Source organism: Eschrichtius robustus, chromosome 2 (genome assembly GCF_028021215.1).
Source record: "Eschrichtius robustus isolate mEscRob2 chromosome 2, mEscRob2.pri, whole genome shotgun sequence".
Classification (NCBI taxonomy): domain Eukaryota; kingdom Metazoa; phylum Chordata; class Mammalia; order Artiodactyla; family Eschrichtiidae; genus Eschrichtius; species Eschrichtius robustus.
In genome coordinates, this window is record NC_090825.1 from 60831690 (window position 1) to 60848652 (window position 16963).

Here is a 16963-nt window from a genome sequence, read left to right on the forward strand (position 1 = left end):
GTATTTTTGTTTTTGTTTTTTCTGAAGGATTTCAAAATTTAGAAATGGGAAAGGACATTCTGGGAGAATTCTGGGAGTACAAAGGGTTATGAGCAAAATTAGTAGGGAGGAAAAACAGAATTTTTATATAAGGAAAACAGCAACTTTGGCAGTGTGAAGAGGAATTAAAGGAGAATAACGTAGTAGAACACAAGATGCCATTTAAAAGAGGCCTACTTTCAAAGAAGAGGCTCTAAGGACTAATGTTTATTATTTGTGATAGAAAAGACAAACATGTCACAAGTAGCTACAAGTAATGAATTTGGGGACAGGGGGCGGGGGGGAGGGTTGTGTGCCAATATGGCTGGAACGTACCGCTGAGGGAGGATAAAAGAATAGCTGATAATGTCTAAAAGGGTTGGCAGGGGCAAAGGCCAGCCAAGGACCCAGTAAGTTACGTGCAGCTTTCAAGGATGGGAAGAGAGCCCATGAATCAGAGAAAAATAGGACAAGCAGTTCTGAGCTTGCCAGAAAGAAAGGGGAAAAAACCCAAACTACTCCTTGAACAGCAGTGGCTATTTTAAGGCTGCCTAATCGACTGACCTGAAATGAGCAAGCTGAGCCAAAAACTGGTAGGAGGCCATTAACGGGGCTTCCCAGGATCCACAGAGAAGACTTAAAATCCTACTCCTAGTTATTCTCAAAGTATGTGAATGGGGAACGGGAAAGAACCACTTTTAAGTTCTTTAATGTAATCTCCCTGTTTAGGTGTCCTTTTCCCAGAAAGGAAAGTACTAATGTTCACAAGACAATGTGACCTAAAAATCAGGTTACAAATGAGGTCTCTGATCAGCCAGCCTCTGGCTCAGCATACTACCAGTAAATGTGGATCTCAATTTCAGCCCAGTGAATTATGACCTTACGCATATAAACATACACTCTAATGTGCAAAATACTCAGATTTACACATATCTTGAGAATTGCATGACCAATACCCCAATCTGAAAAATCTCATAGTTTGTCATTCTTTTGAGTAAAACATAGTTATTTCATGAAAAAAAGAAGCTAGTTCAGCTCAACTGCCTAACTGCTTTTCATCCAGACTACCATAATACGTTGATGTGCAGCACAAGGGCTTTGTATGTACTTCCGATTTTGTCACACACAATATTAAAAACACGTATTTTCAAAGGTCAAGTTTAATAAGATTAATAATTCTTACTACTTTAATGAAGACATTCTTAAGTGAAACTGGCTTTCTTTTTAAACTGCAAGCATGTGACAAGTGAATAATACAATGACTATTTGTACAGCTTGGTGCCAGTTCTTTGATTCACGCTAAGGCGTCAGCAGTTTTAAACACACCATTGCTCCTGTACCCTCAGTATAAATGCCACTTAGTATTATTAGTGTTGCTTTGAAAATAGTCTTGACATTGCGATCATGAAAACAGATCTCAGAAAAGGGGGTATGAATCCTGAGGTAAGTGCTTCAGGAGGGGCTGTAGGATAGCATAACACATTTGAGAGTCAGAAGACCTGAATCCAGTCACTGTAGCTCATCAGGTGGTTGTCTTATATAAGCCTCGGGACCTTGCCAAGCCAATTCCTTCATAGATACAACTGGATTATGACCCATTTTCACAGAGTGGTTCTGACAAACTAGATGTTACTGTGACAGCTCCTTATGTGCCCCACAGCCCTGTGTTATTTCTTACAGACTGATGAAGAGAAGAGACAGGGGCTACCTGTAGTGATGCCAGTGTTTGACCGGAATACCTGTAGCATCCCCAAGTCCCAGATCTCCTTTATTGACTACTTCATAACAGACATGTTTGATGCTTGGGATGGTAAGACAGTTCCTGTTTTGTTACCCACAAACAGAATATTTTGCTATACTTTATGATGGTTACCTTTAATGACAGAGGCTGGGCCTAAAGGTGTAAACGAAATGTAACTTAAAGGAAAAAGTCAGCTGCTTGTGGCCAGGTGTGGTGGGGGTGCATGAACACTTTGTGTGTCCTCAGCACAAACCATGTGTATGGAAGACTCAGTGGATGTTTGGTAACTGGATAAACAGGTGTTCAACTCTTCCAAGGACATGTTTCCAAAGCTTACAGGAGTTTTATTCTATCATTGGAGGAAATTCTAGAGAGAACATAAAATATACTAAGTCTACTCTGAATCACAGATTCTTTTCGTAATATCAGTTGATAAACAGCTTTTCATTTTTTTAAGATCTTTAATTTTTTTGAATTTAATATCGGAGTATAGTTGATTTACAATGTTGGGTTACTTTCAGGTGTACAGCTAAGTGATTCAGTTATACATATACATATATCCATTCTTTTTCAGATCCTTTTCCCATATAGGTTATTACAGAACACTGAGTAGAGTTCCTTGTGCTATACAGTAGATTCTTGTTATCTATTCTATATATAGTAGTGTATATATGTTAACCCCAAGCTCCTAATTTGTTCCTTCCCCCGTGTTTCCCCTTTGGTAACCATAAATTTGTTTTCAAAGTCTGTGAGTCTATTTCTGTTTTGTAAATAAGTTCAATTGTATCCACTTTTTTCTCAGATTCCACATATAAGTGATATCATATGATATTTGTCTTTCTGACTTACTTCACTTAGTATGATAATCTCTAGGTCCATCCATGTTGCTGCAAATGGCATTATCTCACTCTTTTTCATGGCTGAGTAATATTCCATTGTGTGTGTGTGTGTGTGTGTATATATGTATATATATATATATATACACACACCACATCTTCTTCATCCATTCATCTGTCAACGGACATTTAGGTTGCTTCCATGTCCTGGCTACTGTAAAGAGTGCTGCAGTGAACATTGGGGTGCATGTCTCTTTTTGAATTATGGTCTTCTCTGGGTATATGCCTAAGAATGGGATTGCTGGGTCATATGGTAGCTCTATTTTTAGTTTTTTAAGGAACCTCCATACCGTTTTCCATAGTGGCTGCACCAATTTACATTCCCACCAACAGTGTAGGAGGGTTCCCTTTTCTCTACACCCTCTCCAGCATTTGTTATTTGTAGACTTTTTAATGATGGCCATTCTGACTGGTGTGAGGTGATACCTCATTGTGGTTCTGATTTGCATTTCTCATTGAGTGACGTTGAGCATCTTTTCATGTGCTTTTTGGCCATCTGTATGTCTTCTTTGGAGAAATGTCTATATAGATCTTCTGCCCGTTTTTTGATTTTTTTTTTTTTTTTTTTGATACAGAGCTGCATGAACTATTGGTATATTTTTGAGATTAATCCCTTGTTGGTTGCTTCGTTTGCAAATATTTTCTCCCATTCTATGGGTTGTATTTTCGTTTTGTCTATGGTTTCCTTTGCTGTGCAAAAGCTTTTAAGTTTAATTAGGTCCCATTTGTTTATTTTTGTTTTTATTTTCATTACTCTAGGTACAAGGTGGATGCAAAGATACTGCTGGAATTTATGGTGAAGAATGTCCTGCCTATGTTTTCCTCTAAGAGTTTTATAGTAGCCAGCCTTACATTTAGGTCTTCAATCCATTTTGAGTTTATTAGTGTTACAGAATGTTCTAGTTTCATTCTTTTACATGTAGTTGTCCAGTTTCCCCAGCACCACTTTTTGAAGAGACTGTCTTTTCTCCATTGTATATTCTTGCTTCCTTTGTCGTCGATTAATTGACCATAGATGCATGGGTTTATTTCTGGGCTTTCTGTCCTGTTCCATTGATCTATACTTCTGTTTTTGTGCCAGTACCATACCATTTTGACTACTGTAGCTTTGAAGTATAGTCTGAAGCCAGGGAGCCCGATTCCTCCAGCTCTGATTTTCTTCCTCAGGATTGCTTTAGCTATTCAGGGTCTTTTGTGTTTCCTTACAAATTAAAAAAATTTTCGTTCTAGTTCTGTGAAAAATGTCATTGGTATCTTGATAGGGATTGCACTGAATCTGTAGATTGCCTTGGGTGGTATAGTCATTTTCACAATATTGATTCTTCCAATCCAAGAACATGGTATCCTTCCATGTGTCTGTGTCATCTTTGATTTCTTTCATCAACATCTTATAGTTTTCAGAGCACAGGTTTTTTTGCCTCCTTAGGTAGGTTTATTCCAAGGTATTTTATTCTTTTTGATGTGATGGTAAATGGCATTGTTTCTTTAATTTCTCTTTCTGATCTTTTGTTATCAATTTTTAGTTAAAAGGACCTGTTCATATTTCAGAAACCAGTGTTTAGTAACTCATCCTTCTCATGTTTCTGTGTTCACCTTAGGCCTAACCTAGGGTACCTCTCCTCCAATTCTGATCCCAAATTTGTCCCACAGAGCCCCAACCTTATAAATGCTCCTGGAATCTAACTTAACAGGCTTCTTTTTATTCTCTTATATCCTTGCAGCCTTTGCACACCTGCCAACCCTGATGCAACATTTGGCCGATAACTACAAACACTGGAAGACGTTAGATGACCTAAAGTGCAAAAGTCTGAGGCTTCCATCTGACAGCTAAAGCCAAGACAGAGAAGGTGACCTCTTGATCTACAAAGGGCACTGTGAATCACAGTAGTGTAAACAAGAGGCTTTCCTTCATAATGAAAATGACAGGTGTAGGTTAAGGAGCTAATGTTTAATATCTGACTTTGAATCATTCAACTTCCCAAGTTTCATTTTTAGAAAATTATGTTCCATGAAGAAAAATATGTTCTTTTGAACAATCACTTAGTGACAGAACAAACACATGGCAAAATCCTTTGCCCTGCTGTCATCCTGTCTGCCCTCATCAAACCCTGCAGCTGATTCACTGTAACTAGCAGGAGACATGCAGCAAAAACTTGGTGCCCACGAGCCCACCATCTCTGTGGATGATGGACCATGTAGCTTAGCTAGTGGTTTAGCTCATCTTTTACCATGAAAGTCACCATCACTGTTTAGCTTGACTATTTTCCTCAAGAGCATCATCAATCTAAAAGGTTCATAAGAATAAGAAAAAAAACCCATATAAAGTGAGCAAAACAACTAGGACCAAACTGCTGATAAACTAGTTAGCTTCAGAGCCTCCATGGCTAGGTGGTTCTGATCAACGGTGTAACACCCAAGTTAGAACACAGTCTGTCTTGGCCTGGTTGAGTGCCTTCTCTAGACTGGTATCAGCAGCCTGTGTAGTCCTCTCTCCTACAAAAGGGATTCATCTTAACAGAAAGCCAACCATGATGGGGAAGGAAGTGACATCTTGTCTGGGGGGAATCCAAGAGCTTTTTCCCTTTATTTCTGGTTTACAGAGGCAGTTACAAGGCACTATAGTAGGTATTATATACAAGCCATTAATCTGAATGCCCTTGGACAAGCTTTTTTTAAAAAAAAAAAATTTATATACATTTGCTGTTTAAAATTTTTATTAAAGCAATCTAAATTTTCTGGGTTTAAGTCCATGGAGTACGTTGTGCCGAGTACTGAGGAGACAGAGGAAGTTTTAAGGTTCAGATGTTTTTAACCTATCTATATTTAAGATCATGCCATTTTGCTTTAATGATGAAAAAAAGATTGCAAGGTGTGTAAATATATCAGAAAATAGCATATGGGGAAGCAGTAAATACTATTTTAAGCTATTAATTGTATGCTAAAAGCTTCTAAAGCACAAGTGCATATTTTTATACAGCTCTTTTCACAACTTTCTGTGGTCTACATGAAGTCAGACTTGAGATTTTCTTTTCTCTTTTACCAGCCAACCCTTCTCTATGTATTATAAATTAGAGATTCCGTAAACAAAATCTTTTTCTTTCAAATTCTCTGTACTTCATGCTGCATTTCTAAGAGGTATAAACAAACAGACTAAATTAACTGAACCAGTAGTTAGTTACTTTTTTCAAATGAAAATTGGAATGCAGAACACTTGGAACTAGTACATGGGGGAAAAATTACTTATCACTACAAAACATGCCAATGTTTTTTTCTATGTTTTGTACCAACAAATGGAAACATATATGACAATTCCATGCAAAGAAATGTACCTAAATTATTTTTGTTAGATGGTAAGAGAACTTGCTTGGTCAGGACAGCAGCTAGCTTTGTATTGTAATGCTGCACTATGTAAATGTGATGAAAATGTTTTTGTGAAGTACTTGTAACTAAATTCCTACAGCCATTTTTCATTCCTAACAGCTGTTTTTATTTTACCTCTTTGGCCTAAATTTTTCATAATTTCAGTATTTCGGTTTAGTGTTCTTTATTTCATGAGTCACACGCTTTGTTTTCAGAACACATTAAATTCAGGATGTCAGAATCCCATTTTAAGGAGCTAAATAATTTGCCTAGGCTTCAGAAGCTTGCCTGAGGCAACGACAATCTTTTCTTGACCGTCTTGCTTTTGGTTCCATTTGGTAAGTGACATTCATCAGATGTCTGACATTTTTCAATGTGAATGTTTGTTAGAGCTGACTCAGTATAATTTCAAATTAATTTCATATTAACACTGCCAGGTACTAAAGCTTCAGCATAGCTCTGCTCTTTATCAGTGTAATCTACTATGGTGTAATCTTCTACTGAGTTGCTAACTAAATAGTGCTTTCCTCCAAATAGTCTTTCAGATGGTATGAGTATCAGATGAGTGAGTGAGTATAAACTATTATAATTGTCTCTCATACTGAGCATAAGTCTGTGTTGAGGGGAACCCTATTAATTTAGGAAAATATAACATGATCTAATCTAGAGAGAAGTCACATTACTACTACTACTTAACCAGAAGTTAGTTAGTTAGTTATAAAACACTGTTACCAGGACCAGAATAACCCTATAATTTAATTAGGCTATTCTTTACTTCCAATTTAAGATTTTTAAAATATGCTTGCCTTCAGAGTTAGGACTGGTTAATCTTGTGGGCAAAGAACAAGCCTCATCTATTAATCAGAACACACTCAACTTGAGAAAGATAAATACAATGTCCCTCAAGTTTAGGCTCTTGATTGTGTTATGTGGGTAAGCCAGAGAATGAGGTAATAAGGGTATTTTTAAATAAAAATGACAAGGCCCCCTGCATAGTATTACTTCTGGTGTTGCAAATATAACAGCACTGAAAGCTAAGCTAGGGAAATGGAAAAAATGCACATAATATTTATCAACCTCAGTTAGTTATAGCTGTATTCTTCTAATTCTTCTAACTTTTTGCAGCAGTCTGCATACAACTAGTGAGCAGCCATCAAGTCTGAGTCCCTGCTAGATTTTCCCATCTCACTGTTTTACTCCATCTCTGACCTTAGGGCATTCATGAAAGCAAAAACCATCAAGGTCCCATGAATGGGTTGGAGGCTTTCCTCTAGATTTTAATAACAGAGGGACTCACAGTGGTACTTTCAGTACTATTTGCTCCCCCAACTCACCTGTGGTTTGTATCATTCACGTGAATAGATTACTATTACATACTAATCCAGAACAAATTAGGAAAAAAAGCAGTTAAGAATCTTTGAATTCCTTTTATAATTCATTGAACATCTTATACAATTCAAGAAAACTTTAAAACTCATGACCTAATAGTAGAATCTCCAAAGAAAAAGCTAGCTGGTAATAGGAGAAAGTCCATCTATGGAGGAAAATTAAAAGCCTAAAAATGACTCTGATCAATAATCTGATGCACTCAGACCAAAATGCATGTCTGCCTGGTTTAGGAATCCTACCCAGGTTCCAATTTCAGGATGAAAGTTTAGAGGTGCCTCAGTATGACTGCTCAAATATGCCACGATAACAACAATCTGTTGGCTAAAAGGCAGTGCTAATTTTTCTATTCACATTCTTCTATTATATAATGGAGGTTACATAAATTTTATTATATGTCTCCATAAAGGTATATTTTCATTGTGAATTAAAACAGAAACAATTACTATGAACATTATCTGGTTTTTGCTCAAGGGGTAATCATACAACCCTTCTTTCTCATTCCAGTCATGTTCAATTTCTGTTTTTAAATTCATTCACTGATGCTAATGAGAATTGAGCTAACTAACTGGAAGGCCTTACCTGACTGGGCTTCAGCTTCCTTATTTATAACATTATGGCACTGGTCTGGCATAGATGACCATAGCTCTTCCAGACTTCTTTGTAGGCAGTTGAGGAAACAACAACTGTCAAAGGTAAAACTAGTGAAAACAACAATTTACAAAGATTCCATTAGGGTGTGTGTGATGAACAAATAAATCCAGAAAGTGTTCTTTGAGGAGGATTAGTCCTCTGACACATCAGCCACCTGGTGTTTACTTCAATACGATTCTTTCATCAGCAGTTTAAGATTAACTCCACAATTAAACCCACCCATTTTTTTAATGTATGGAACACTTTTTAATTTTTATTCTTTAGTACCAAAAGGGAGAAAGAGTGTTCTAAGGCTGATGGGGTGATGAAGATGATTAAATCTCAGTGGTCTGCAAGAAACTCTCATAAGTGATGCCTGGCTCAAACATTTCATATTTGAGCCAATGGTAAGATGAATCAGGCACTTTGGAAACACTGTAACTTTACTGATCTAGCTCTCATCTCTGGCATATATGAGGGGCAGCTGCTGGTCTATTACCAAGAATCATCTAGTCAATAGCTGTTCAGGCTAGGGGGAAAAATACACCCTAATAAGAAGATTCCTCCTGATTTGAGTTTATAGGGATTTTAGTAGCTAGAATTTAAAAAAAAAAAAAGATTTAAACAAATTAGTTGGCACCAAAAAAAAAAAAGCTGTAGTTAAAACAGTGAGAGATTCAGGTTTGCTTCATGTTTAGAAAATTGAGTTACTAAAGACCAGGGGGATTTGTAGGAGAAAGGATATATTTAAATTTATCACAAGAATTCTTAATCAAACCAGCTCTAAAGAAAACCAAAAAATAAAAAATACTGTTATTTCTATTTCTACCTCCTCCCAGGGTCTAGGTTCAAATTAAGAAGCTTAAAACACAGCACTCACCACTTCAATAGCAGCACAAAGTACAATTATTAGGGAATCTTCATTTCCTACAGGGAGGCATCAGTTTTCTGGATATCTCAGGGTTTAAATTCAAGATATGCTACATCCTACCTATTTACTCTTCACTGGATTTTTCATCTTTCTCCCAAAATATCGTCTATAATGATCATGTATATTTATTTCCATAAAGTAGGTTCCTTGAATAAATCTTTAAAAGAATGACAGGTATAGTTAAAATATTAACTCTGGAGAACAGTCAGGTATTTCAAAATCCAAAAAGGCTAAATGAAAGAAATTACATGTAATATTTTAAAAATCTAATCCCTGGTGATGAATAAAAATTTAGTTAGAGGCAATATAATTACATTAAAGAGAGTGAGAGGCTCCAAGTACTCTTCTCCTCATTAAACATAAGCTCATATAATTTCTGGTGTAGAATTTTTTTCAGAGCATAAAAAATTTATCTCTGTGAGGACACTGTGGTATAATTTAATTCTGCTTCAACAGGTATATGTGATGAACTCTGAAAACTTCACTTTCTGCAAATTCACTGCTGAAATTAGACCCATTCCTTCAATGGTTTCAGGTAACTGCTATGTGAAAAGTCAAATGAAAAACTTGTGCTATATTCTTTGGTGACTGTACTAATACCTGAGAAGCAACTTGTTGCTGGTTTGCAGCCCCAGAAAAAAGAATTCAAACAATTGGAATTTTATGGAGTAACAAGAAAAAAAATATTACAAAATTTAAGTGATTAATATGGTAATGGTTTTCAGAGTATTACCCCTATATTTGCTGTTCAAGGTTCATGCACAGGTGTTCAAATTCCTTAAACTAGACAGCAAGATATAAGTCACCATTCTCCTCTAATTTTTGAAATAACTTTAAGCTGCGCAATCCAGATTCTCGTTCTCCATTTTTCCACAAAATAATGAGATGATCAGCAGAACATGTCACTAGTCCATGATCTTCAAAGTACAGAAACATCTGTAAAAAAAATTTTTAATTACTGATTATAGGAACTTCAAGGAGAAGAGGCTAATACTAACTAGATTAAGACAGGTGCTTGTTAAAATGTGTACCTTGGAGACTTCTTTGGATCTGACTGTAAAACTCTGTATCTTTCATGAGAAATGTTATTTTTAAGTGTGAGTGATAATCACATACAAATGGTAGACCAATATCTAGTATTTTAAATATCAGAACTTTGTAAATACTACTCAACTACAGAACTATAACAGCTATTTTTGTAAAGTACATGAATTCCCAAAGTATCGTCTAAATTTTACCATTATCTAATTCCTCAAGTATTGGTTTTAAGTTTTTTGTCAGGAGAAGTCCCAACAAACCTGCTTTTTACTTAATCATTTTTACTGGCCTTCTTTTTTATGCAAAAATGGCCACCAATAAAATGTCTGAATTCCAAATTCTCCAAGATAAACAATGGCTTTAGCTCTCTAAAACAGAGACATAATCAATCCTTTTAAGCATTTACTGGGTGTCATCTATATGCTTATGGTCCCTACCCTCAAGAAGGTTCTAATTCAGTTGTGAAAACCAAATCATAGTTGAAACAATAAGGGTACCAATTAAAGATGATGTAATCAGGTACTAAATAACATAGTTCAGGCTATGATTTGCCACAGAAATGCAGAAAAAGGAGGCAGAGATCAATAATGAATGAAATTGTCAGAGAAAGCTTCAAAAACATAAAACTCTCCAAATAAAAGGAAGGTCATGCCCAGTTAAGGAACAGGCTGGAAGGTAAGAACAGGAAAATGGAATGTTGATGAGAAGGCAGCATGCATCCTATGGAGTAGAGAGCTGGTATTAGAGAGGAGATAAATGAAACTATGAAAAGGATGAGCTCTTTGAGGGAAAGAGTGAAATAAAGGAGAGAAATAGGAAAATAGGATGCGAGTTTTCTAAGAAATAACTCATACATTTCTGAAGATAGCGGGAGAAGGGCTCAGCTGATGATGTAAGAGTGAGGGGTGGAGACGTAGCAGAGCAAAATTTCTCAGGAGATGGAAAAGTTAGAATTCAATAAATACAGGTAGATAGGACTAGGCTTAGAGACTAAGGATCAAGAGAAAAAAGGAACAAGAAAATTCAAGCAAGAGCCAAGATTTTTCTCAGTGAAGCCAGAGATACTTTTAAAAAGTAATTAAATGTCAACACTTCCACTCAGGAAAATTTCTAAGAATCAAACACTTCCATACAATGACAAATGTGCCACACCATTTAAAAACCTTTAATAGGTTCCTACTATTTAAAACATAGAGTCCAGGGACTTCCCTGGTGGTGCAGTGGTTAAGAATCCACCTGCCAATGCAGGGGCAACAGGTTCAAGCCCTGGTCCGAGAAGATACCACATGCCGTGGAGCAACTAAGCCCGTGAGCCACAACTACTGAAGCCAGTGCGCCTAGAGCCCGTGCTCCACAACGAGAAGCTACCACAATGAGAAGCCCACGCACCGCAACGAAGAGTAGCCCCCACTCGCCGCAACCAGGGAAAGCCCGTGCGCAAAGACCCAACACAGCCAAAATAAATAAACTTTTTATTTATGTATGTATGTATGTATGTATGAATTTTTTTAAAAAGTCCAAACTCCTTAGCCTTACATTCAGTAATCTGACCCCAAACTACTTTCCCAGCTTTATCTCCTACTGTGTCCATTCATTGGAACACAGTCCTCCAGCCTAGCCAACCTGCTCCTTGCCACCAAGTAGATTCTATCTTTGCCCTCCTGTCTACGACATTCCATCTGCACAACTCCCAAAGTTAAAAAACAAAATGAAAACAACTGGGCTACCTGGTAGAGGAAGGCAAAAATGAGTAAGACATGAGTACCCAAAATCAGGGAGCTTATGGTCATAAGACTATCTTAATCCTACCTACGCATCAAGGTTCAGCTCATATTCAGGACCATAATATTTTTATATTATATCTCTTTGTAAACTCCAGTGTCTAGTATAGTGCCTGAAATACAGGAAATGCTAATAACAAGTTTTGTGCTGTTGCTTCTAAGCATAAATGCACTTCCAAATGAAAAACAATTTGTTCCTCCCTGGCTATGAAACAGGGAAGAACAATTTAAGAAACTCATGGGACTTCCCTGGTGATCCAGTGGTTAAGACTCCATGCTCCCAATGCAGGGGGCCTGCAGCGCATGGGAACTAGATCCTGCATACTAAAACTAGGAGCCCGTATGCCACAACAAAGATTCCCGAATGCCGCAACTAAGACCAGCACAGAGGGAGGGGGGAAGGAAGGGAGGGAGGGGGGAAGGAAGGGAGGGAGCAGGGGAGGAATAAAAAAAAAAATTCATTACTTAGGGCTCTATTTATACTGTTACCAGTTCCAATCATCTCTTTACCTCGACTGGTCTTATTCCTTCTTCATTACAGGCAATAATGCCTATAGTAAATATTAAAGTATTTGAATATATTTATAACAAGTTAGAACTTTATGCATCCTATCCTATAATTCTCAACTATAATTTTCATATATGCACAGTGACAATCAAGACACTGGGTTTTACTAAAGCTAACAAATTATTATCCTCCAAAGGAAGGTAAAACAGTACTCTGGTTCATAAATTTGATAAAGTTCCCTGGAATTAGATTCTATAAGGCTTTACCTCTACATACATAAGCACAACCCTCCATGTACCCTCTATTTACTACTGTTATATATTCAACATTATTCACACTGTCCTTATTGTCAGCTATCTACCTACATCTCATAAGTAATAGTAATTAAGCCATTTTTTAGAAGCAAGACATTCCTTCTTCAAATCATTTCTCTGTAAAGGGAGATCCTAATGGCACATACTATGTAACCTATCCCATTCCATGTTTAGATTCCACAAAAACCTACAGATAAGAGAAAGTTTAGGTCTTTACGAGACCAAATGAAAGAAGAGCAGTGAGATGCAAAAAGCAGGAATTCCCTGGACATTTATATGACTATTAAAAATAATACCTCCACAGATGATGAGTGTCCAATTAAATCTCCAATAAGCTCTAGTGAACATGAAGTGCCATTTTCTTGTTGTTTTTTAACAGGGTGGCTGGCTTGTTTATTTACTCTTCCAAATCCCCACATGTTAAAAAAACCTAGAAAAACACAGCCATTTCAGTCATTTTCAAAATTACTGTGCTCTTTTCTTATAATAATAATGTAAGATCAGAAAAACAAAACTTAAATGCAAAAGTGTTCCCCACTTATTTTAGTCAAGGGCTAAGTGAGTGGATGGTACCAGGTACTATGCTAGGGTTTTTTAAATATGTTACTTCGTTTCCTCTTAGCTACCCAGGTTTGTTGCTCATCTCTTTTTATTGTCCCTACTCATGCACTGGTGAAGGTGTGTTAACGTGAGGAAAAGGCAATGGGAATCAAAGAGGAGAGAAATGAAAGGCCTGAATGGCAATGAGGCGGGGGTGGGGGGGTGGGGGGTGGGGGTGGGAGGTCACAACTCAGATTTATCGATAAAGGGTAGACAAAAAGCAACATAGGGATGTCCCAGAGCAATGCCCTATGACTTCAAATAACCAGAAGAAATTTCAGGGGTACCAGCATCTGATTTCTTATGCAAAGGTTGCTAACTAACAGGGATTTTGTTTTTCAAATCAATGCCTGAAAATCAAAGAGTTCATGAGATTATGATATAAATACAAAAATGGTTATAAATAAATTGAGTTCAATGTTAATGATAATGCTTTAAGGCTGAAAGAGCTTTGACACCTGATGATACAAATTCTGTCTGTATACCAGACATAATTACAGACAATATAAATGAGTAAATAGTTCATTAGGCCATCTGGTCAGTCAGATTACCAGGAATAACAGTTTTCCCTCAAAACAAAAAAATCCTAGTTGAATTGAAATAAACAGGTAGTTCTACAGTAAAGCAATATTTAAATGTGAACCCTAGATCCCAATTACCAAATGCTTCATGTAAACATCTGATGCTTATTTGGAGCACACTGTATATTATTTTGTGGTTACATACCTCTGTCTTGCATATGAGAAAAAAAAAAAGCAAGACTACCTTTTTGAGAAAAGATACTCACCTGTTGGTACAGGTTCAGCTGCAAGCTGCTGTTTTTCTCGTAACTCCCAAATGCGTACACTGCCATCTTCTGAGCATGAGATTAACTGCCTGTCAGAAGAGAAAATCAGTGATAAAAAGAGCACCATGGAAGGCCAATGCTAAATTTGCAGTGAGAGAAATCAGTGGAGCCCTCAACTGCTTTTATTCAGCTCTTGGCAGGAGCCAATAAAAATCACAATTTATCAATATGGCTTTACAATGCAAAGTAAAAGCACTCCTCCAGAAAGGCACACATTATACTGTTACATTGGTTCAAATGTTATAAATATGTATCATTTCCATTTTTAAAAATGCATTCAGGAAACAGGTTACGAATTACAGTTTCACAATATCCTGAGAAGTCTCATTCCTTCCTCTCACTGTATCTCTTCTCAGGGCACCTCTCACTCTAAAGGTATCCTGCATAGAAAATAATTCTATTTCCTTCATATAATTCATCCCTAGAAACTCAACAGCCAAATCTACCCTGAGGGGAAAGCCCTCGGTTGGTAGCCTTAGCCCACAAGGAGACTACCATTTAATTGTAGCCGTAATCAAACACCACCACCAAAAAGGTGGGTTTGTGGAAAATATAAAAAGAAAAATTAGTACACAGTCAGTGCCCAAAAGTCTTTTATCTTTTAAAATAAATACCAAATTTTAAATTATCTCTTCTTATAATGAAATTCAATGTAATTCATTTGAACCTTGCTTCTTGTAAATTTCGTAATATATTGCCACAAACTCTTCTGTTAAGACAGCCATGGGGTATTCTCCATTTCCAAAAGAACATAACAGGTCAAGCCACGGAGCCAGGTGACTTTGCCCCTTGAAAAATTACACTGGTGGCCCTGGGAACTATGCATTTCTTTCAGCTGTTACAGAACTGACGGAAACTTGTACCTGTTTGGAAGTTTGGCAACGTGCAGGACGTTGGAGTCATGTGCAGTTTTCTGGCAGGCAATCACACGCTTCATTTGAAGGTTATACACGTATAAACCCCTTCCAACTGCAACAAATACATTCTGGGGGGGGGGAAGAGGGGGAAGTTCAGAAATGGGCATAAAACTAGTACTTATCACTACCTGGTGTAATAGATTTCCAGCCCTGGTGTGAGATCAGAAAGCCATTGTTACCTTCCCTATTCCTAGCCTTCAGCCCAAATTATTGTACTGCCCTCTGAAATCCAAAAATATCAAAGCACAAAGGAAAGCTCAGCATTTAGAAGGTGGAAGGACACAACTGCTAATACAGAGAAAGCTTTGTATATTATGCCCCACAGCATCGCTTTCTTCCTCAATGAAACGTGACAGCTACAGAAAGGAGCTGTGGCTGACAGATTGGCCTGCAGTGGAGGTGGAGCTGCTGAGGTACAACCTAGGTTTTCATTCACATAATACTATATCCTTGGGAAAACTACTTAGCTTCTTTTGCCTGAAAAATGTGAGTAAAATTACTTGCACTCCACATCTTAAGCGTCACAAGACCTATAAAGGATACAAAAAAGCATATGCTATAGTGGCATATATACAGTGGCTTCACAAAAACATTTTTCCAAATGTAGTATTAGAAACACCTTTTTACTAAAACAGCTTTAATCTTTTGAAAGTACTTTCACCAATATTTACCTTACTTCAACTTCACATCTCATTAATGTAGGAAAAGCTATTTTCCAGAATAACAAGTCAAAATAAAAAAAGATTAATATCACACAAAAATTAAGACGTGAGAGTTTGATATTAGAATCCAGGTCATGTTACTCCAGTCCCTTACTCTTGCCTCATACCATACCACCTAGCTTCCGAAATTATTTTGCAAGTCAATAGACTTCTGGTAGCTCTTGTCTTAGAATCATTCATTCTTACTCCGTAGGTATGCCAGTAGAAAGACCTTTCAAAAATCCTTTTTTTTTTGCCTACCTGTTCTCACCAAAAAATACTTCTCATGCAGCCTCAAAGGCTACAACACCAACTCAGACCTACAGTATCTCGACCAAAACATGCCCCCCAAGGCTTACCAGAGTCTAAATCTGGAATGATCCCCTTGACCCTCAGGATTGGTATTCTGCATGTAGCAATGCAAGCTGAAGATCAGTGCCATGAGCGTTAACGAGAACAGCTAGCCAACTTGCTAAAATCTAGCGCCCTGGGTAACATTCAATGCAGAGAAACCTCAGAAACTAGTTATATGGACCAGGAAATCTGTGCAGAGTTTAAATGATTTATCCAAAGTCACAAAGAAAATTATCCGCACAACTAGAGAATTAATAAGCTTTGGGGCAGCTTTTACTCAACAGAATCACTCTATTCAATCACTTGTCATCAACAATGAATGGCCCCCCTGCAGAAAGAAAAAAACTCCTATAAAACAAAGAAAATTAGGGAAAACTGAGTGCTTTATTAATGCTTTATTAAGCATTTATAGCAGTTAATAACACCAATCGAAAATTTTAAGATTAAAGAGAATACAAAATGCAAAACTTTAAACACTTTTACAAAAGTGAGAAAAAGGTATCAAATTAAAAATATATACGGACTTCCCTGGTGGCACAGTGCTTAAGAATCCGCCTGCCAATACAGGGGACACAGGTTCGATCCCTGGTCTGGGAAGATCCCACATGCCGCGGAGCAACTAAGCCCGTGCGCCACAACTGCTGAGCCTGCACTCCGGAGCCCGTGAGCCACAACAACTGAGCCCGCGCACCTGGAGCCCATGCTCGGCAACAAGAGAAGCCACTGCGATGAGAAGCCCGCGCACCACAACTGAAGAGTAGCCGCTGCTTGCCGCAACTAGAGAAAAGCCTGCGCGCAGCAAGAAGACCCAAAACAGCCAAAAATAAATAAATAATTAATTTTTTTAAAAAGAAAGATAATATATATATACATATAAAATTTTTAGGGCTACAACTCTTAGAAATAGTTTCCATCTTTTCTGAGACTACTGTCTTTTA

The 16963-nt window shown here is 37.3% G+C and overlaps 2 protein-coding genes across 10 annotated transcripts in view; one reads left to right on the forward strand and one right to left on the reverse strand.

The window, feature by feature from the left end:
• The window catches only part of PDE8B (phosphodiesterase 8B), a 258410-nt gene extending 253482 nt beyond the window's left edge, over window positions 1-4928 (forward strand). For all 9 annotated transcript variants that reach the window (XM_068535535.1, XM_068535542.1, XM_068535537.1 and 6 more), the window contains 2 exons: window positions 1699-1828; window positions 4377-4928. In XM_068535535.1, coding sequence (XP_068391636.1) covers window positions 1699-1828; window positions 4377-4486 — 240 coding nt within the window. In that variant the 3' untranslated portion in view covers window positions 4487-4928. The remainder of the gene's footprint in view (window positions 1-1698; window positions 1829-4376) is intronic.
• A 632-nt stretch (window positions 4929-5560) lies between these two features.
• The window catches only part of WDR41 (WD repeat domain 41), a 48464-nt gene continuing 37061 nt past the window's right edge, over window positions 5561-16963 (reverse strand). Inside the window, exons 10-13 of the mRNA XM_068535545.1 lie at window positions 14917-15038; window positions 13994-14082; window positions 12903-13036; window positions 5561-9901 (exon numbers count right to left, since the gene is read on the reverse strand). Of these exons, the coding sequence (XP_068391646.1) occupies window positions 9749-9901; window positions 12903-13036; window positions 13994-14082; window positions 14917-15038 (498 nt within the window). The 3' untranslated portion in view covers window positions 5561-9748. The remainder of the gene's footprint in view (window positions 9902-12902; window positions 13037-13993; window positions 14083-14916; window positions 15039-16963) is intronic.